General features: G+C 34.8%; 1 protein-coding gene across 1 annotated transcript in view; it reads left to right on the top strand.

Moving 5' to 3' along the window:
- LOC129257374 (neogenin-like) overlaps positions 1 to 17130 on the top strand; it is a 30059-nt gene extending 12929 nt beyond the window's left edge. Inside the window, exons 3-7 of the mRNA XM_064095965.1 lie at positions 6425 to 6524; positions 7303 to 7499; positions 8260 to 8416; positions 10238 to 10383; positions 13677 to 17130. Coding sequence (XP_063952035.1) covers positions 6425 to 6524; positions 7303 to 7499; positions 8260 to 8416; positions 10238 to 10383; positions 13677 to 14113 — 1037 coding nt within the window. The 3' untranslated portion in view covers positions 14114 to 17130. The remainder of the gene's footprint in view (positions 1 to 6424; positions 6525 to 7302; positions 7500 to 8259; positions 8417 to 10237; positions 10384 to 13676) is intronic.
- Positions 17131 to 23646: the final 6516 nt, after the last annotated feature.

The following is a 23646-nucleotide window of genomic DNA, read 5'->3' as shown; positions in this document are numbered from 1 at the left end:
CCCAAGCTGATGAGGATTTATCTGTATGTCTGTTGAAGGCCCAATTACAGTGGGATTACCGTGAGTATAGCTAAGAATGAGTCAGTTATAATGGACCAGACCATGTTTGATCGTCAAGACATGGTGTTTAAAGAGACAATCCACTGTTTGCTTCTTATCAAACTTCAGTCATGATTTTGATGGATGGGAGGGAGATGGGGATTGGAATATATTCTTTGATAATATGATGTGAGTAATATTTAATCATTTCCTTGAGTGTGAATCTTGGAGACAAACTCTGTGTTCTCACCTGTTTGTGCTCAACTTTCATTATTGTAGCCATACATACTCTTCTAAGCCTACATTGCAGTTTTCCCCTCAATTTTGTGGTACTTATGGATAACAAATTATTGATTTCATATGATAAAAACTGAGTTTATATACATCTATATTTCTTTATATTTTCAAATATTTCATTTTCAGTGATATTCACGAAAAAGAGCAATGACTGTCCAAAAAAAGAAGAAGGTAGATCAGCCTTAAATATGAAACAAGGAAGTGGGTGTGCTTTGTGCATTTTTTCTCTTTCAAAATACATTTAGTTCAGATTTAGAAATGGAAAAGGAATCCAGAAAGATACCTACATTACATAGAAACACATAGAATCATTTCAGTATAATGTCATAGAGAATGTGAATGCAGACACCAATTCCGAGAATCAGAATGAACATAAATCACGAAGTATGTTCACATGGATTATAAGAATTGAACGAGGTGCTCTGATGGTGGTTATTTCATTGTTTTGAGATGAATTCAGCCCAAGTATGATTCACTGCCCCTCCTCTGTTTGCTGAAACACAAGTTCCCATCAAAACCCTACCATATCCGCCTCAAGTGGGCAGCCAAAAAAATGCGAATATGATCTGAAAGCATCATAATTCCTGCAAAGTGTAACGAAACTAGATGTCCTACAATCCCCAGGGTCCTCTGCTTCCTAGTACATACAAGACATGTCCCTTCATTACGGAATGGAATTTGAGAATGGGGGGAGAGCGGGGAGATCTTGAAGTAGCCCATGCAAATTAACCCCCTTCTTTTTTTTTTCATCCATACTCCATTGGGTAGGACCTGGGTTTGATTCGCTGGGCAAATACTAGGCGTCTGGAGAGGGGCAGAACATGGTATCCGAGAATGACTCATGGTGTATTAGCTATCCCCTAAAAGACCACTCCAGATCGCCCTTCGATACTCCTGTCCAAAGAAGCGGGTCCTGTCACTCAAGATGCACAAGACTTGCCCTCCACCACAGAGACAAAGAAATGGACTGGAACAAAAGAGAGTATAAAAAAGTAGTAATGAGATGGAAAAAAAAGATAATGAGCAAACTTTGCATTAGCAAGGGGAGATGGGGGGGGGGGGCTTAGAGATATAGATGAGGAGGGAATAGAATGTAGGAAGGGGGGGGGAGATTGAAAGAAAAAGAGGAGTGAGAGTGTACAACCTCTGGACAGAGAGAATGAATTTCAGACAGAAGAGAGAGTGAGAGAGGAATATTAAAAAAAGAGAGAGAATATGTTAGGGAGAAGAATAAGATGAGAAATATGAAAAGACTGAAATAATTGAATATTTCTAAATCATATTTCATTTTTTGGGGTGCAGTACATTATATCACCTTACAACTTTAAAGGTACAGCTGATTAGTGTTTTATTCTCAAGTTCATTATATTTATTTCTTACAAAATAAATCTTTGGGAATTCAAATTCTTTAGTCATTAAGTCATTATGAAGATTAGGTGGGATGTATACTATATGAAGCATGAAATGTAATTGCAGTACACTGGATGTAAGCTTTCTAAAGGTTTACCCAGTGCTTCGATAGGTTTATTCAATACAGGTTCTGAGTTGAAGTTCCCTTTGACATTGAATTACAATGCTCTAAGCCTTAGGGTGTGATCTCTTTAAATAGTGATGGTCGGCCCACTTGAATCTCAGCCAGAAGCTTTTTTCATGGAAGTCACAGTAAAACGAATGAAAATCAATCTTGTTCAAAATTCTTTTATGGTAATGCTATTTCATCTTTTAGTTTGTTAACTTTGATTTGAGAGATGAAAAATGGAAATCTTGTTATTTAGGCATGTGGCATTTTGTCAGTGCCATCCTTCGCTGTGTGGCTTGATTGAAAAGGCAAGGCTAAACCATTCATTTTTTAGAGTAAGAAAAGAAGGTTTGCAATGAATTTGCTTTTTCACGCATGTTTATTCCAATTATCATTACCAGAATGCCTCATTGTGGTAATGAAGATGCAAAACTTCACCTTATATGCCTCTGACACATAGTTGAATGTGTTTCTATTCATGCATACCAGTACTACATCTTCTAACAGTATTACCAGTACTATCATTTTATCATATGTTTTAATGTAAGAGAAGAACACAATTTATTTCAGGAGGCTTTATAGAAACAATGTTCTTGCAAAATGACATGGGTCTGCCATGTGACTTTAGAAATTTGCTGCAAATGATAAAAATGTCCGATTTATAATTATTTGGTGATATTACTTGAGAGCATAAATTTGTATTTATGCTTTGCAAACTGATACACTTTTGATGAGTTCCAGTTCATCCAACTTTGAACACTTTAAGAAAGGGTACTCCATATTCAAAGTCATACTGCTGCAGAACAATGTCAGACAGTACTGATTTCTATTATTAAAACTCAATAAAGCTTGTATACTGTAGTTGCTTTGAACCAAAATAAACTAAGCACTTGATCATCCAGTATAGAACATTATGATTGTGTTTGTATAGCACTGCTAATGATGGCAATGTCATAATGTACGTTTTGATTAGGAACATGTCAACAATAGTCAGCTTTGTCAATGCTTTATGACCCATGCTGCCACAAGGTGTGCCGATCTGGAGAAGGACAAAAGAATGTGAAAAGTATTACATTGTGTTTGTATGTCATGCAGTATGTTATCATACTGTCTCTCATGTTGCTGATATCTTTAAATGCCTTACCTGCATTCAGAGAAACATGGGATGGGATGACCATGCTAGTTAAGATGGTAATTTGCATATGAAGGTATAATTTCATATTTAATACATGTTTCTTGTTCTATTAAATGTGTTATATGTCATATCGTTGCATAATTATTCTAGTTGTAAAAAGTGGTCCATTTTCCCATTTCATGATGAATGACATCTGAGATCAGTTCCGAGAAATTCTTGTGTACCTTTAAAGGCAAGTAAATCAATCAAATTGATAATAGCGATCAGGAACTGACAGGCTGTCTTGATTGTAGGTGGTGTATCTATTGTTCGGATGGTATCTTGGACAAAAGCATGGTGTTCCTGGTAGTGTTTCATTGGGTGAGAAAGTCAAGTTATCATTGAGGGTTGTGTGATGATACAAGGACACAAGTACAATAGTGCCTTTGGACTAGTGTGAAAGTTGATATGGTCCATTTAAGACTCTGCTGGGTCATTGAGGTAGGGCCTATATCTATGATATCCCTATATTTGTTCATTACCTGTAGGCCTATATGGTGAACAGAAACCGATATGTCAGGAAATTATCAAAGTCCCTAGATGTTTGGGCTACAGCACTAACATTCTTTTAAGTGAAAGAAAGAAGAAAAAATGACTTAATGCCATTTTTGGGATATAATTTCAACATCATAATTATATCTAATTTCCCTCAATATTGGTTCTGTTTGTACAAATTTTCTACCAACAAATTGCATGCACACAAATACCCTTCAAACTTCATGACAATATGAACTGTCATTCAGCTATCTTTACTGCGTGCAGTAACACTGATGCGGTAAGGTATAGCTTGACTGTTTGGTTAGTTTTAGTATTAGATTCATTTCTTCTCTGAAATGAACATGAGAAAACTTTATTGCCTTTCTTTAAATTATGTTGTTTTTTTTAGAAAGGAGATAATGTTTTCTTGAATGGCCTATGAAATTTTGCTGACATTTCTAAGAGAAACAAACAACATGTCTCAAACCATGCATGCTACTGTAATTATTATCGCTGATGGCAAAGAGGTAGGTGTGTATTATATCTTAGAAAAACATCTTTGAACAATATGATAGGATGAGATAAAAAATAGCTCCAGTATTATCTTACTGAAAATCTAAGATGAATTAAGGTACTATATTGAAACCAGACATTAAGATGTCTTTGATTTTACTTCTTATGCCGGCTACAATCCCACCCTTTTCCATGAATTAATACACTTGATTATTTAGCATAGCTTTTAGAAGAGTTGTGTTAAAGCTCTGTAAGGTGTGTGTATACATCAATATATCTTGTTTTGCTACAAAGTATTTCAATGTTTGCAAGGGCTTCCTATGATTAATCCCCCCTTTCATCTTGGTCTATTGAAATGGTCTCTAATAAAGTATTTGATAAAAGGAATTGTTATATTGCAGGTATTTGTGCACACAGGTCCCTTGCATTCCATTTCAAAGGATTTCACATTAATCTTATTGAAGGCTAAGAACTGCTTTTAAAGAGTGATGATCTGTTTGTAGAAAGTTTTATGAATCTTCAACTGTTATTAATGCTTAACTCCTAGACTTCGTATAAATCCGATGATCCCCTGTATTGTGCATGTAGAAATGACACAAATCTGTTGTCAACGAGTTAATGTATGGATGGTAGGATTACAGAGATCCTAATTAGTGTAATTTACAGAGTAAATTGTTCAAGGTTAATTTCAACCTCATCGAGTATTAAAATCAATTTATACCAACCTGTTAAAACCCATCTCAATTACATGTTTTTGTGTTTCTGTATGCATAAGAGACATTAAATCTATTTTGCTGTTTTTCTTCAGCTTGCTTTAAAATTGAAGTTTCAAATATGAATAAAGGACCCTAATTAAAGAATAATTTCATTCTATGAGTGTGTGTTTATAGGCAGGTATCTTAACCCATAGACTCCTGGCACTGTATTTTGTATTTGCTTTATATTGGGACCACCTGATTCCAGTGGGTAAGGGCTTAACTGGTTATTAAAGGTGTGTAAAATGGGGTTGAACTAAAAGAGGAGCACTGACTCACACCTTGTCCATCTGTGTAAAGCAATCTGCTGACATTAAGACAATTTATCGATCTTCTGCAGTTCTACTTCTCAATGAAAAGAGCCAGTCCTGGGAGAGATGTGCGAAAGATAGAAGAATTACTCAGATCTCCAGCTCAGATGTGTTAAATTTGTGGTTCATTGTATCCAAGGTGGAGAATGAAATCGTAGAAAGGGAGGATTCACGTTTCACTGCCGATCCTTTTCTCGCAATGCACGGGTATAGCGAAAATATTGACGCGTGCTGCAGCTCTATAACGGAGAACCCCGTTGGCATAGAAATCAGAATGCCAGGCATAGTATCCAGTTTCTAGGGCAAATGAAAATTTATTGATTTTTATCTGGGAATACGAAGTATTGACTTAACAAGCTCTTACAAAGTTAGCTACCTCACGTTGCTGTTTGTGTGGTGTGTACATATTGAAATCTTTAAAGAGCAGCAAGGGTGCAATATACAGATTGGTTATGAGGTGAATAAAAATATTCTGAAAATCCTTGATTTGTATCTATATTGATTACCGGTATCTGAATTTGTGGTAAGATACTTAGCATTTTTTATTAAAATTTAATGTCACATTTTCATGTTGATGAGTATTGGGAAGAAAAATTACTATTGAAAACAGAAGAGGCACTGGAAGCATTGTATTGTGCATAAAATAGGATGAAAATGTTCTCTTGATATGTAAAGTTTTAATTTTCACTAAGCACCTTACTCTAGATTAGCATACATGTACATCTATTACACATACTTGGAAATGTCACTGTCCAATTGGTTGGAAGTAAACCATGTGATATATTTTAGACTAGCCCATTAAAGCACGAGGCATTCTGCTTTTTGGTGATTTCAAAAGTTACATTTTGGTGATGTTGGACGTGCAAAATTAGCCAACATACATAACCACATCAAAACTTACAGCTTACATGGTATATGTTAAGTGTTATAGGTAATAGAAGCGTAACATTATATTTATACCAGGGCCTTGTTACATTAAAGATACAATTAATTTACAATTGATCATAACTCTAGTTCAATGGTAAGCGATGTGCAAAATGTTACAATCAATTGTACATACTATATCTTTATGGTACAGGGTTCCAAACTGTATGAAAATTAATTGACATGAGCATTTTAAAAAGATGGCAAAAAGAAGCTGCTGAAAACTGCTTATCTATTAAAAGAGAGCCAATGGAGTAAATTAGAAAGTCAAAAAGGGGCCTAAGCTTTCGATCCTAGCAGAATCTTCGTCGGAGGCAAAATGAAAAAAAAAAAAAATTCAAAAGAAGTTTTAAGTATGTAATTAATAAAACCTGCTATGTTCTGCTTTCTCTCTATTGTTTCTATCTCCTTCTAGCTCTTGGAGAAGTGCGTTCCCCGTTTGGTGTGACAGTATACCCAGGAGATACAGCTAGATTTGAATGCGAGGTGAATGGTACGGTACCAAAGGTCACAACGTAAGTACAAATCCATTCTATATTAAGCCAATTTTGTGTACATGTAACTGTAAAAAGGTTATTGACACATGATTAAATATTGATACTATTATAATAATTTATTACTTACTTTGGCCCTCTGCCTATTTTATGTGTTAGATTCCATATACTCATAGTCAGTAGTCAACATTACTAAGGGATAAGACTTCATGTAGCATACTGGAACTTATGCAATAGCTTTTGACTTGAATGAATAGCCCCATATTCAACCCATGTGGATTAGAAAAGATTCTCTGAGAAAATGTAGTTATTTATTGTTTCTACTGATGAAAGTTCATGTTATGTATTTGCATGAAAGAAACCTGTGAAACAATTTTAAATACTTTTTTTCGGTGAAAGGATGTCAAGATTTAAACATTTCTTTCTCAATATATTTGTTGCTTTAGATGAATGTGGTATATGGACATACATATTATGTATAGTTTATTAAAAGGTTCCTCGTCTAAAAACAGAATCTTAAGTGGCCTATATTTTCATCCTCCATTGTTTCATCTCTTCACAGTTCTCTTCCACTCTTTTTTACTCTCTCTCTCTCCTCCATGCAATCCCCTCACATCTCTTCCCATTTACTTCATTGAATCTTTTTCTGGATTTGATTTTTTTTATTACTTTAATGATAAAAACCCTTTTCCCAATTTCTAAATATAGCACAAAGAGCAAAACAAGTAAAACTAGATTTCTGCAACAAGCAATGCAGCCAAGCCTATTCTAATTCTCCCTATTTTTTTCTTTCTTTTAGGTGGCTTAAAGATGGCCAGTTGATCGATCTGACTGAAGAACGGTATGCATCTCGCTATACTCTGCTTCCCAGTGGAGCACTTGAGATTCGGGACGTGAGGGAGGGCGATGCAGGTCGCTATCGGTGCAAAGTAGAGAGCCCTCTATTGCCAAATGAAAGAAGACGTAGTAATTCTGCAGGGCTGGTAGTGATGACAGGTACGACTTCAGCTGCTGGTGCCTGCAGTTATAAACTTTATTGTGCAGATAGTCATAGACCCTGATGTTTTCCAATAAAATGTTAAACAAACATATACAGTGACACATCCTTGAAAATGAACATAAAGTAATACTAACTGACTGTTTCAATTCAAATGATTTTGTCAAAGATGAAAATATTTTATATGCAAATGATCTTTTTGCTCAAAACATATTTAAAAGAACTTCTGTTTGGTAGATCTTCAGGGAAATTCTTATGTAAAGCCTATATCATTCTACTCCCAAATCTGTCAGTTTTTGTAAACATTTGACTTTATTTTTTATCATTATTAGTAGGTCTTTCAAAATGTTCATACCTCAAAAATATTCTCATTCACTGAAATATTCAGTACCAACTATTTATAATATATTTTTGTCATCATTTTTCATGGGAATATATAGAAAGAATGAAACAAATATCTCTACTCTCAAATCATTCATATTCTAGGAGGTGCGGGATGTATGTTTATATTCATATCATTTAAAAATTCACAATGTCATTCATCGCGTCTGTTTTTCTTTCCACTTATACCACATCCTTCAAACTACAAAGAAAGAGAAATAAATGAACACAATGTGATAGTGATTGGAGTTTTTTCAAGCATTTTTAGCCCAATTATTCAGAACTATATTTATTCTTGCATTCTGCTCTGTACCACATTTTCGCCCACACTCGGCGTCTGTTTTTATTGCAACACTTCTCTTGTTTTCATCTCTTTAGAACCAGCACCAGCCCGGCGTCCAGAGGACTTGGCCTTCCTAGTAGCTCCTGGACCAAGCCCGATAGAAGCCTTGATAGGTAGTACTATCACTCTTGAAGCTGCTACTACAGAACCAGCTACCCTAGAGTGGTATAAGGGAGAAAAAAAGATAAATATGTTAGTATTCAACCAAGAGTAAATTCAGAATTGACACAACATTAAATGGGTTTGAAGAAAAAGAAGAAGAATTAGAAAAAACATAATATTTAAGGTTTGGAAAGAGTTAAATTGGAATGAAAATTTAAAACTCAGTTTGAAAACTGTTCTCCCATCGGGCCTTGCTTAACATGATAATGATATTATTACCTCAGCTTTAGCACAGCTACCTTGATCAGGCGCTGGAGTATTCAAGGATTTTCTTCCTACAGGGTACCCATTCACCTCACCTGGGTTGAATGCAATTTCTTGCCGAAGGAAAACATGCTATTGCTTGGAATTGAACCCACATCACCTCAGATTGAAAGACGAAAGTCATAATCAATAGACCACGATGTCATTGTGATCAATGAAATTTGCACATCAAAAATAGCAGTTTATGGAATATATATCATGTGACATGTTGTTGTAGAAAGATTGTATCTGTTGTCACAGGCTAAAATGATAAAAATTGTAATTGCATGATTCTTTATTCATTTTATTGAAACTCTATATTTTCTCTCAATTTGCTGCTTTCATATAAACTAACCTTGTGACAGGGCAGACCTATGAATTCTCATCTTCAATACACAGGTTAACAAAAGCAATCTATATTTAACAGATTAACAAGAATTTTTTTTTTTTTTTGGGGGGGTGGATGTTACTTTAAAATGGATGCAGTTATCGTCAAGTTACTATTAGAGATGACCATCAAAATGTTTTTGATGTTTGCTGACGTCCATTACACAAACATTTGTCCGTCATTTTCGCGCATAGCGTGCCACCCTTCCACCCCAAATGAAAAAGACAAACATTTCCATTTCTCAGTTGAAGCTCCTCTTCAAATACACCTTTCAAATTTTCTCAAAGGTGAATTGATTTTCTTGTCTCCTGTTGATGAAGGCAAGGCAAATGATTGGAGTTTGAGAGAAGATGGAGATAGTGTATGTAAGATTCCCCTGAATGTCAGGTTGAATTTTGTTTGCTTAAAGATTGCATTATTGTCACACTCCATGATGCAATATTCAGGTAAATGTCAAGATGAGGCTGTTATCCCAGTATTACTTGAAATGAAAACAGTACAGGATTTGTCTATTAGGATGGGGATAAGGATGATGTTAACTATTACATCTGAAAATTTGTTTGAGTAATCAACTTCGTTTCAGAGATGCTCTTTTTATGAAGTTTGAATGAGTGGCAATTTAATTGCCTTCTGTTTGTAAATTTTGTTCTTTACTTAATTGTTTTCCTTTGCATATTCCTCCCTCTCTCTGTTCCTATCATTTATCTGCCTTCAACTTCCACTCTCCTTCTTCTCTGATCCTTCTTACTCTTTTCTCTCTTTTTCATTTTGTAAAAACTTGTTTTCCTCCTGTTTCTCCTTTTCCTCCAGTGATTTTACCTCCTCCTCCTTAAAAAAACAATGATGAAGTTAGTATCATGATTTGCATAATGTTGAATTGTCCCAAGATCTATATGGAAATTTAAATGTATTGAATAACTCTTCCAATCCAAATAATAATCATCTCTGTTATATATACTTTCATTTCATTTTAATTTAATGTTTTTTAAAACTATTTTTCATATACAAAACCTGGACATGAAAAAAACATCCAAAATTTAGAATCAAGATAATGAACAAAAAAATTAAATATAGATATTAATACATAGGTAAACAATTGAAGTGGTCTCTTTGTCATACAATGAATAAGATGGTTGCAAGGGTGGTCACAAAAGCAAAGCTTGAATGTTTGACAGCCCTGAGAGTGGACCAAAGCAAATTGTATGTTTGTTGCATTTCAGGCAAGGTGACCATTACAGAAGACTAGGACAAGGGAGTCTGCAGATAACCAACCTAGGAGAGATAGATACTGGCATCTATCGAGTGGTTGCCACATCTAAACTTGATCACAGCACAGTGGAAAGAGGCGTAAGGGTTGTCGTACAAGGTATGTTGAACGAAGGCTTGATGAAAATTCTTGTTAAAGAAGGACGGGCCACAAAATATTGAATGTCTTGAATTTCAATTAGTGAGGACAAATACATTCAGCTCCACTAAATATCATGTGATGAAGATTTGAAAAAAATGACATTTTCTTTAATAGAAAATTTAATGGAGTTTACCCTCTACATTGAATATATACTCGGGCTCATTATTTCATACACTTTTTTCTATAGATGAAATCAGTCATCATGAAAGATCAACCAAAAAATCAGCAATCGATCCTGGAACAGATTGTTATGATTGATTGCATTGACTACAATGTACCATCAGTCATTAATATCAATCGTACCATCAGTCGTAAAGCTTTGTGTTATTTGGCCCTGATTTCCTGCTGAGAAATCTTTAGCTATTCATAAATTGGGATAAAAAAATTTGTATTTTTTTTATTTAGATAATTTTTAGATAGATATCTTGATCTGGTGAATTTATTGTTTAAAAAGATATCTGCTACATTTTAATCATTTCTCTGTAATTAATTTCTCATTACATGATTTTAAGTTTAAATACATATGTTGGTTTTATGGAATTAATATTCATGAATCAATTTGAATCCAGAAAATAAAATCTATTTATGTGCAGAATTCTTGCAGAAAAAATCTGTTTGGTCAACTTTAATAGAAATACTAATGTGTACTGGCTTATGGATAATTGTGCAGTTGCCGAGAGTATCCCTGCATAGTCCAGTGTAAATTGAGATGCAATTCTAAACCACAAAATGAGATGTTTTTCACCATGCTGTTGGTTAGCTCTGCTTGAGTTGAAACAATTTGTGGTGTATTCCACTTCCACTTGCCAATAAACACATTCACAGTCTTCAGCCATTATGCAAATAGTAATGGAATTTCAACTTGTTGTCAAATATGACCACTCTGTTTATATCTTTGTCATATGATATTGTGGTGATTGTAGAATAATTCATGAAACTTATAATATGAATAATTTATATATCATTTACAAGTGTTTGATGATGGGTTTCTTTCAACACTTAAAAAAAAAAGGTATCAATTTCCCAAAGCTATATCCCAAGTTACTGCAATGAAATGATTACAAATGTTTGGAGTTCAATATTCAAGTTCCCTCTAAAAATTATGTCATATCCAAAAACTTATCTTTAAAACTTTGAGTTACCAAAGAGATATTTTACCTTTTCATATCCTAAAGAAAATCATTGTAAGTTAAAATAAGCTCATATGAACTTGTTCTCAATTTTTGTGAACTTCAAAATAGAATGCTAAAAATTCTGGAGATCTTGGAAATGCATGTTGAGTTTGGTGACTTCACCTTTTGGCTAGTCTTGCATCTTTAACAAATACATTTAAAACATGGTTGAGGAGAAGCACAAATAGACTGGAGGCAGTTTGGAATTGCATTCACAATCAAATTATGAGGCGTTTGGAGGCTTCCATGTTGTCCAGTATTGCATGCAGACTAATATGATTTGCAAGGGGTAGCTTAAAGGGGTTTCTCGCATCCCCTTAAATAAAATTTATATTGAGCCGATAGGCTTAAAGAGGATAATGAGTATTGTATCTGCAGACAATCTTTCATATATATTATTGATTTGTGATGTTCTGTTAAGTTAATCCTGAGATTGAAAATACCAAAAGGGTGATATAATTCATTTGTTAGTCAGTCAAAGGTCCCAAAATCAATTATAAGTCTTGAAGTTGATTGCTATTCTGGCCACAGGAAAAATGAAATAATTAAACATCTTGTTGGTTCAGTCAAATGCAAATTTACAAGTGATTGTAATTGCTTTCAATGCAACACCCCCTCACTAGACTTGCCATGGCTTTTGTTCTGTTGGCTTTTATTATAAATTGTGTATTTTATTTGTGAAAAACAGAATTATTTCTTAATTTCCAACTAAATATGAATGGACAGGAAGTCTTAAGAAATGAATTCAAAGGCAGACATATTTGTAATGATGATGGTGCCTTTTGTGGAGTAGTCATCAAAACAACTTCATGTTTGATTACAAGGAAACTTTCAATGTCTAAAGGTATTTGTTTATTGATAAGCTATTGTGTTATTTGCCTTATAATGTTCTATTGAAGAATTCTTAAACACTTTGTGTTTTTCATCTAAGTACATAATTTTTGCCATGAAGGACTTCTTTTATTGAAGCTTAGTGATAATTGATGAAAAAAAAGAAGTTGATTCGATAATGGCATTTTTATTTGCCATTTCACCTATAATTTTGCTACCATATGTTACAGATATGTTGTCCCATCACTTATTGCTTGATTTTTGAAAGATGATTTAATAAGAACAGAAGGATTTTTTGTTTCTTTCAAAGAATTAAGCATAGATCCATCAATACGTTTTCACACAATCGCACTGCAAACATCGAAATTGACGACTCTGATTTGCTTTTTGTTCATTAATATTAAAGAGCGCCATCTACATAAAAAAAAATTGAAAGCGCTATATATTTCATAATTATCTTAATAGAATTCAAGGTAAACCACCATTACAGCATTATACACTGGCAAGCCATGGGTGTGAATCAGTATTCATGGTTGGGGGCTGTTTTGTTCTCCTGTGAGGAATTTTTATTTTACTTTTTTTTTTAGTTTTTGGCGGAAGTTAGTGGCATATTGAGTCTAAGTTTTAGGGGCAAGACATGACATAAAGGGCAAAATTAATTTTAAAATGCTGTGAGCGTGGGAAGCGAGCGAGCCAAAAATAGCCTTTTTATAAGTAAATCAAATTTTGCAACTGATTTTGATATGATATGTCTAAATCCACCCAAACTAAAAAAAAATTAAGAATCCCTCACAAGAGAACAAAACAGCCCCCAGCCATGAATACCGATCGAAACCCATGGCTTGCCAATGTGTTTATGATATAACGATACTACTTTGAATTCTTTAATATTGATGAACGAAAAGCAAATCAGAGAGCCAATGTCAATATTGAGGGTTGCGGTGAGATTGTGCAAAAACAAAATCACAGGGCGGAAAGCTTGTTGCGATTTGCTTTTCACATTTTTAGAAACAGAACCACGGAGCTGAATTCTGTTTTTCCATTTTCATGACTAAAACAGAAAAATGACTTATCCATCTGTACCTTGATTCATAGCCTGGCTTCCAGATAAGTTTATTTTACACATACACTGAGCTGAGCCGCCTTCGGACGTGACAACTTTAGTCCACTCACAAATGTATGTGTAACCAGGCGTTATGATAACCTAACTATATCTACACATAATTATTTCTTTGCTTTTTTTTTTAGTTCCACCCATATTCCTAGACGAGCCCACCAACAGATACGCTAGGTTGGGGACCACTGAGGTCCTGCAGTGTACTGTGTACGGTATCCCGACGCCAACCATCAAATGGAAGAAGAATGGGATCGATGTGGATGTGGCTGAAGATTTCTATAGAATTGATGATCGTGGGGGGCTGGAGATCAGTGGGTTGCAAGAGGAGGACTCTGGTATCTACCAGTGCCTTGCCAGTAACCTTCGAGGCAACATTCAATCTACAGCTGAGTTGATAGTGCTTCCTGATGGTAAGTTGAACCATCTTTTACCTCTTGAAAGGGGCATTTACTCCTCTTACAGAACGTTGATAATATCTAATAGTATTCATATGAAGCACCTTTATGGACAATCCCTGATCAAGTTTTCAAAGAGCATTGCATCAATCAATTCAATTAGATCTAAATGATTCAGTCTGATGCACTGGAATAAAACAGTAAGATAAACCCTAATAATTTATCATTCCTATTATGTATTCTAATTCTTATTCTTATAAGTAAATATCAATATTGTTCATTATTCTTTCTTCTTTAATGCAACATTATTTATAACACTACCAGAACTTTTTAATTCAGTGCAATGGAAGTTATTAAATTGTAATTGGAAACGACTAAGAATTGTACAATTGTTTTATGATAGTGCGTTTTTCACATGTCATGAATCATTTTCACGATAGGAATTTTTTTTTTTTTAATACAATTTGTAACGGATTTAATGTTCTGCCAATGGTTTCACATCAAATAACTTAGCTACAACAAATATCATTAAGAGATTTGGTCTAGGTGTCATAGAAAACCTACATTCCCTTCTATAATTTGTTTGTACATTTTAAACTACAACCCACTTTTCCTTCAACAAGTCATTATGTTTTCCACTAACTTTAACTCTACATGTATCGATCCTACTAGAATGGGGCCATGATACTATCACATGTGACATAGGATACTATTCATTTGTTTCTATCGCATTTATTCTTTTCACGAAGTGTCAACCACACAATAATTAAAAGTGTTCCCATGACATCTTAGATTACCACAATTGTCTATTCTTTCACTACAGTCAAAAGCAAAAGCCTGAAAAACAAGTAAAATCCCCTGTAATACAAATATTACCAAGCGCAGGTGCAGGAGGTCCAGGCTTGCATATTGTACAGTAAAATAAGGTACTGGTATTCAAGCCATGAAAAGTATTGCCATCGATCTAGAAAAATTCAATACAATCATTATTGATTACTCCTAAGTTATGCAAATTCATTGCTTTTGACAGTACAACAGATATTATACCAAGGCAATTTTTATGTTTTGTCATTGTTTTATATTGATTTGATGTCAATAATGAAATTTGTTATAGGAATAGTTTGATATCTATAAGAGATGTTGACGTCAGAGTTTAAGGCAAAGTAGGATAGTACCCTTTGGGGTTTGGAGTTTCTATTTTGAATAATGTACAAAGTATGACTTCAACATAATCTGACAAGAATTGTAAGTAGTATTTTGATAAAAGTTCCCTGGGCGCACTTATATGTATTTTCAAATTGTATCAAAACTTTAGATATCAGGATAAAACAATAATAATCAACATAGCAAGTAGAGGTATCTGCTGGAGTGCTGGAAAATAGGATATGACGTAAAAACGTTGATGTCAGATTGCATAAGCATGCGTGAAGATGCTTTTTGGAAGGATATAAAACCATCTGTGACAGTGATATTACAAAGCTTTAAGCCTTGACACAATGATCAACCGCTAGCTAATGAGATAACAGCTTCTGTTTGCTTTAAATAGTCATGAGGATCGTAAGAAAAACTAGGTCAAATAAATCAGTTTCAAGAGTCAGAACGGGAGGAACACTACTGATGCTGTTGTTGAGTGAGCTGGGACTAATTTATTGTGAAATGTAGCAAGCTGCAAGCCTATTCGTACAATAGGATAATGGGGGTCTATTAGGCATTGGAAGCCTCATCATGTAGAGAGAGAGATACACACCATATGTTATTTTTTGTCTTTTTTCTCAAATTTGGGGATTTTTTAAATATCAAATTTCTGTCCATTCCTGAGAAGTTTACAATATGTAACAGGAATGTAGCTTGCAGATTCTATTTCTTTTCTGTCTTATTATTATGTTTCTTTCTGATAATTATGATTCTTGATTAATCATTCTACTTGATAAGTTCAGAGGTATATTTTGAGAAAATGGTTGTTACATGATTGATTTCTCTTCTAATTTTGAGTAAAACTAAATTTTTTGTAACACATTTTACAATTCTGTGAAATTGTCATAAATATAAACCAAAATGAACTGAAATAATGCACTCAATCTTGAAAGAGACAGTACCACATGATTATTATTGTTTATAAATGAAATAGTTACCTCACTGCTTTACTTTGTAAAACTTTCCTACTAAGACTCAGTATTTCACCCACCATTCTAATGTCTTTCATCACAAGAGCTTTCTTTGAGAAACTGCTGCTGCTGCTGCGGCCGAGTGTCGTCTTACCGTGCATTATTCATACAACGGGCTAAGGAACTGGGAAGAATCATTGCTAATTCAGCACTCACGCGCGTGACTAAAAATTCATGCAGAACCTGGACATGAGGATTAATTCAATCACACTCCAGCCCTGGACTCTCTGCTGAATATGAAGCTTGTCTTTCTCAAATGCTGTTTATGCCTTGAACCAAGGTACAGTCCATGCCAATTTGCAACCGGAGAGACAAAATGGGATCATGTTGAGATCTTTTATTCATTATTTTTACATATAAATTCATCTCCTCCTAACAAATTGTGTCTCTGTCTGGGAAGAGAGGTAGAAAACAAACAAATTATTCAATGAAATACTGGAGACAGATGTGTTTGCCTTTAAAGACCATATCAGAAGTTAAAACATCTGTATATATCAGTGTAAAGATAAAGAGAAGTATAATACAATAGAGGTTTCACACATTTTACTGCTGATCATTTTCCTTTAGAAATCCTCAAATCTGCAAGCTCTTAGAATTGACCATACTATGCTGCTTACTGGCCTGAGTTTTAAGAGGATTTGAAAATAAGCATTCTGTAAATTTTCGAATATTTTTGATTGAGGTATTTTGATATCTACTTTAGATAAAATTTACTGGTCTATTTCCCAATCTGTTTAATTCACCTTGTCTTACAACACATACAACAAATTTCACAACAAATTTCATTAAACATAAGCTCAGCAAATATTTTAATATCATTATCCTCTATCATGTATTTCAAGTGTTCATTTATCTGTTATTGTCAATAAATACAATTATAGGCTGCAGTACGGAATAGACCATCTTAAGATCAATTAAACAAATAAGAAAAGAAGGAAGCTGGAAATGAATTCTCAACTAGTAATAAATATGTCACTTTCACAATTTATTTATGAATAAAACATTTCTATAATTTAACTTAATGTCTGTGTAAAAAAAAAAGTTATCAGGCTCTGGTCCCGGCTCTGGTGTTTTTCCTTTCAGTTGAGTGTCTGTGTATTTGGTAGTTTTAGAATATCTCCTGAAATGAAAATTTAACAGGAAATCATATTGATACTTTACTATTGGTAGTATAAGCAAATTTAATGGTTAAATTAAGATTTAAAATCTGCATGGTAGATCTCGTCATGAAAGGTCATTAAATAAAGATATTTATTATATCAAGATTATGCATCAGCTCCATGTGCAAATATGCATTATTCCTTTCTATCTACAAATGAGAATTATACTTTATCTTCTTAGGAATCAAAGAAGTTATATTCCTGTGTGTAGTGTAGTATATTGTCTCCATGGATTTGAATTCCTTGTCTGTTTTGCATTATCCTTGCGCCAGTTCTTCCTTTGAGTAGAATTCAAACTGATCCCAATCTTTGGAAAGCGGGCTGGAGATGCTATGATTACCAAGGGTTATTTTGAGTAAACGTGGAAGAGAGAATACGGCGAGTGCTGTCACCTGCATCAATCCTTAAAAAACCGCACTTTCCTCCGTCTCCATGAATAATGCAGGAAAAGACTGCTCTCCAATCCATTATTCACCCAATAACGTGTTTCTCTTTTGTAACACTGTTTTTGTTCTCTCTCTCTCTCTACCTTACCCCCTCACCTGAACCATTATCATCATTGTTTCCATGGAAACAGAATATCTTTAGGGAAAAATTAACTTGATAGCATCAAACACAGAGCCTTGTCAAAAAACATGTTACTTCCTCATGGGAAATGTTGTTGCAAAGTGAGATATATAAAAACAGCTGCTTATGCATGAGACATTTGTCTAAATAAGGCTCTTATACATTTGAAGTTAAGAATCGTGAGAGTGGATTTTTTTTTGTTCAGGATATTTGTCCTTTTTGGTATTTTTTAAATTTGGAACATCTGTAGGCAAATGATGTGTTTCCCTTCATGCATTTTATGAAGAAATTGTATATTTGATATGAATTAATTTACAGAATTGTGATCCATTTATTGCATATTACAGATATATTAATTGCATTTATATATCTCCTTCTCATCAAAAGAGAACACATTCTAATGCACATTTATATTTTTGTGCTTAGTCTTTGATTGTATAAAATACTGTGAATGTAGGTTTAAAAAAAAAACCTTCATCATTCATTTCATGTTGCTATTTGAGAATGGCCCCATATGGCCTCAAAATGTTTGCTTGCCCCAGAAAAGGATCTTACTCAGATTTCATAATCTGTTATTTATACCAGACCTGTATTTATACGGGTGCATATCTAATTCAATAATATATTGCAAGACAACATGAGATATTGCTCTTCAACTACATTTGCCCTAATCTAAATGCATGCATCCATTACATCTTCAACAATCTTTATTAGAAATTTTCAAGGAAGAAACAAGATTGCTGATTCATATTCTTTAAGATTAACATATGCAGAAATTTATTCAATTTCTTTTCCTACTTTTTCCATATTTGTACAAAATAAGAATCTTTGATTCTGTTGGTCACAGCAGAGAATGAAACTATCATCATAGTTGTTATATTCTTTGAGAAGGGAAGCTGTAAAGATATTGAAATTTTCCTCCTTTTGAAACTTGTGTCTGTCATCTGTAGGACACACGGGCCATTAGTTTCATTGTGTGAAATAATACTCAGGAGGCCTAGAAATCTCTGCGGCCACTTTGTGTCCCATATGTTTTAGAAGGTGTAATGAAATTGTATAATCAGACATTGTGATAATTATTCAGAGTATTGTTACATCTGGTATATTATAACTTCACTGCATACATAGTGTGATGTTAACCTTGTTTTTATTTCATGAAGTTTTCTTCTTTTGTTTGGTTTTTTTCGATCTTTCCCGATGTCCTCCCTTGCTTAGAGATTATAGCTATCCTGATCAGGAATTGCTGAAAGCTTTTGTGCATATAATCCTCCTTCCCTTCCTGTGTCTTTCCGTCTTCATATCACCAAACACTCGAGCTTAATCAATAGAGATTGCACTGGTGTTGCCCAGGGTGGGCAACTCGATCCTCATCCTAGTTCACAGTCTTCTTGAGGAAGAAGGCATATCACCTCTCCCCGCTCATCTAGAATCGAGGATTTGGGCGATTACTATGACAACGTGAGCCCGTATTCCTGCTTGCCTGTGGCGTGGTGAAAAACCCCTCATGTTCCTCCACACGCACCTTTTTCAGGAAATACATGTCCAATCTATCTTGCCCGCTCTTGTCTTCTTTGCGATTCTAGCTGGGAGGGTGCCTGCGAAAGGTCATTGCAACTTGTATATCTGGGAACAGGGTCAACCAAGTCCATCCTTGTCAATATGGCAAGCTTCTGTCTTATTGATGGCACCCCCTCTAACTTTTTAGTTTCTATCAAGTGACAGGGAGGTTGTATGTTCAAGGTAACATTTGCATAATTTAAAGATGTAGAAGAAAGTATGATGGGCATTGAATTGATGAAACCAAGCTGTCGGCCCTTGTTTTCTGGATATAATCCCTCTTCAATCGATCTCTTTCCCTGTGGATAGAACTATGTTACCCAGTGGATAGCATCTATGTTACACCTTTTTCCTCTTTCCATTGCAGCGACACCTTTTCTGGTCCCCCGCATCCTTAGTGTGAATTCTCTTATCATCTACTCAAGTAAAGACTATGGTTGCATTTGTCTTAATTCTGTCTCTTCATTTTTCAGACCATTACTTAATTATCATGCTGTCATATACCATTGTTTAGTTTTATTTATGCATTTGGGACAGCTCCTACCTGTAATTTTGTAGAACTTTGCTTGCAAAAAGTAAGAAGCTATTCAATACAGGTCCATGTAACAATATGCTTATTGTACTGATTGAATGACAATGATTTATTCATGAGTTTCTTGGTACTTATGGTTAGTATTACCTCATTGCCCCTTGCTATTGCCTCCTTGGAAATCTTTGATATGGGTGGTTGAAAATAGGTGACATGGCACTATCTGTCCTCCATGCTCAAATTGCTGAAATTTGATCATTTAAGTGAATAGAATACATGGTAACCATGACTCAGTCACCTTAAGAATAACTGCTATTTCTGTGATTGATTAGGATAAGTGAGAGTGTGGGTGAGTGAAAGAAAGGATAAAGTCAGGGGAAAGTAGTGTTTTGAGGGATAAATACATGGAAAGAGCCATCTAGAGAGTGGTAGAAAAAATAGGGAATCAAATGGGAGGGAGATGGTTGGTGGGTGGGGGGGGGGGAGGCTTCAGTTGTATTGACATCCATCCCCGGATGGTTTAAACCAAGTATGCCACTCTTATTGCTGTATGTCAATTGAATGGTGAATGGTACTTACCATGTCAGGCAAGATCGATCCCAGCTACCTGTCACCTAGCTTACAGATCTATCGTCTTGCAGTTTGACAACGGCTACCTCACCTGCCAAGATATGTCAATAATCAACTCAAAACTAACCACATTACCTGTTCTCACAAAACAACATTCCCCCCACTCATTCTCCTGAGAGTTAATAGCTTTTCATACTGTAGGGGAGTGTTCTATCAATTTTCTTTAGCCAGATGATTTCAATTTTCTTTTCTCTCCCCCTTTAACATACCCCATTGTGCATCATTACTTAGAGTATCTGCAGTGTATGTCTAAACTGGAAGAAAATCATGATTGAGATCTCCATTATGTTCAATGAAATTTTACAGAATCACCTTCAAAATGCACCATTTTCAGCATTTTCTGTATGCGTTCTGCTGGACTGACCAACGATAAAGTAAACATGTTTCAAAAATTGTGTTTCTTGGGTAGAAGTGTGAACTGAATACAGCCAAGGTGTCCCTGAAGTTTAAGGTCCCATCTGTCACCTAGCACATAGTCATGCACATAGACAATCACACCAGGGTTTGGTAACAGGTAACAATAACATCACCCCAAGCATTTACAGGGTCAGGTTTCACTAATGTTTGCTGTCATACATGCCCTTGGGTTTCAGCCTCTGAAGAGACCATTGATGTTGATTACATTCGTGCAACACTTTGTTGAATGTTATGGTATTGTGAAACATGCCATGTCAGGGATTGTGTATGCACAATGGGTACCTAAGCTTGGCTAAGTAGGAGTTGGTTTCCTCTGGAAGAGAAACATGATATACCTCTGGTTGTGTCACAATCCTCTCTGAAAAGTGGGGATAGTTTTTATATCCACCATAAAACTCATCAAGAGGTTGATGCCTCCTCTAGACCTGTCTCCATCAGCCACAGTTTCAAATTATCCTGTTTATTTTTAAACCGGTACATTATCCCTGGGAGTTATCACGATCATAACTCAAGATTGTTTGTCACGGAGACACAAATAGCAGACTATATTGTTAGCTTGTCTTGGGATTACAATCCTGAGTCAACTTAGGACTTAGGACTTATAAGTTGCAAGTGAAAACATATCCAGTTTTTGGCTCGGGATGATGGTTCGTGGTATCATACCATCACACATTTAAACAAGGAGACTAAAGTGCGGATTCCCTTTCACACAACTTCTTTTTTCAATCTGAAACAAAAGTCTTGACTCCCCAGAGTCTCCCACAAGGGCTGAAATTGGTTTCTTGAATCTCAGGATTAAATCTTGATGATTGGGTTGGAATCTAGAGATTTGAGCAAACGGGGGCTGATGGTGATGGGCCCATAGTGAGATGAGGGGGGGGGGGAGAATAGAGGTAGGAGGATATTGAGGTTGGGAGTGAGGAGTTGAATGACCGTGAAGACATTGGTTCCAGCTCACATATTTCTAAAGAGATAATAGACAGCCACCTGCTCAGATGATGTATCTTACCTTCTAATTGGATAATCAAATTGAAAGACCTTTATCAGACACCCACATGAGCTATTTCTGTTTTTTATGATGCTTTGGTAGTGATAAAGAATTCATATAAATTACCATGGAAACATGTACGTGAAACTCCCATCCCCCAACAAAAAATATATATAAAAAACTAAGAGCACAATACTATCCAGCTACTACTGCATTCTTAATGCGTTTAAAATATGTTGATATCTAATTCAGATACTGCACTTTTCTGCAGCTACATTCATTATGGTCATACATGATTTTAACTATAGATTCATCCTATTTATTCATTCGTTGAAATAAATTGGTTTTTTTCATTTCATGGTTTTAAAATAAGTAGAAAATAATTTTCTGAGGAATTCAATCCAATATCAGAGAAAATCAATGATCTCAACATATAAAATGAACACTGAAATTGTCAAATGATTGCATACTGACACAAAAATTTGCTCAATTTGTAGATGTTTATGATAGTATGCATGATATAGATGCTCAGACATGACGTCCTAGTTCCAAGCTGTCTATTTTGTTGTATTTTATTTCATACATTCTTTTTGAGACAGGAAATTTGTTTAATTAAGAAAACAGATGAACTTTCAAAGCATGTGTTCATTCTCAATTGATTTTTGTTGTTGTTGATGAAGGATGAAGAAAAAATTGATATGGAGGTCCCATTTTCAAATGTTTGAAACCTAAATGTTTTCTAGTGAGTGTCTGAAAATAAGTTTTGTTTTTGTGTAGAGGATACTTATTACACGTAGTAATGGGAGAGATGCAAAATAGGAAGTGTTACATGATTTTGAGGAGGGGGACTCAGGAGAAATGGCACTTAGCTTTGTGAAAGTGAGAAAAGGATATCAAATATGCATTGATTCTCACTGAAGCCAAGATCAATATTTATATCTCATCACCAAAAGTGTAGGCAGTGGACAGTGTGATTGATAGTGCTAATCATGGGATTACAGCTTGAAAAGATAACATGGTTAGTAGACTGCCATATTTGTCTCTTTTGCCATCAGTTTGTCTACATTCTCAATTATCCTTTTTAGTCCTTTATCTATTTTCATATCTATATTTGCTGGAGTCTGAGATATATGTTGATAGTGCTAAAAACCAATCATGTTTCCTTTCATCATGGGATGTTATTAATTCATCATTTTCTGCATGGCTTGACATTCAGGATGGCAGTTATTTGATTAAAAGAAGGGATACCAGTACTTTCACAGGTTTTGATTTTATGATTTTTACTTCATTCATTTATTTCTTAAACTTTTTTTAATGAAATGAAAAATATATATCCACTCCTTATGGATAAATTCAAGTAGGAGTGAGACAAATTCATTTTCAATAAAAAAACAGATAATGTCTTTGGAAACCGTTGGCTCAAGCTAAATGGTAGGCTACCTTGTTGTTGCATTTACCTGGCTTGATGAATTCACTGAACAGCCTTCTCTTTATGGAAAATTACATAATTGAAAAGAAAGAAATACATTGAAACAACAACTAGGGTGACATTTTGATTGGGTTTATTTCACAGAGGCTGCTTAAATTTGATAGATTAGAATCAAGAAGGGGAAGATTGGAGACAAGAAAAGTGATATTAGCCGCTCAGAGTCAAAGGCGAAAATAAGCCTTGCTTCCACATATATACATAGCC

Source organism: Lytechinus pictus, chromosome 3 (assembly GCF_037042905.1).
Source record: "Lytechinus pictus isolate F3 Inbred chromosome 3, Lp3.0, whole genome shotgun sequence".
Taxonomy (NCBI): domain Eukaryota; kingdom Metazoa; phylum Echinodermata; class Echinoidea; order Temnopleuroida; family Toxopneustidae; genus Lytechinus; species Lytechinus pictus.
This window is presented reverse-complemented; position numbering and strand designations above follow the sequence as displayed.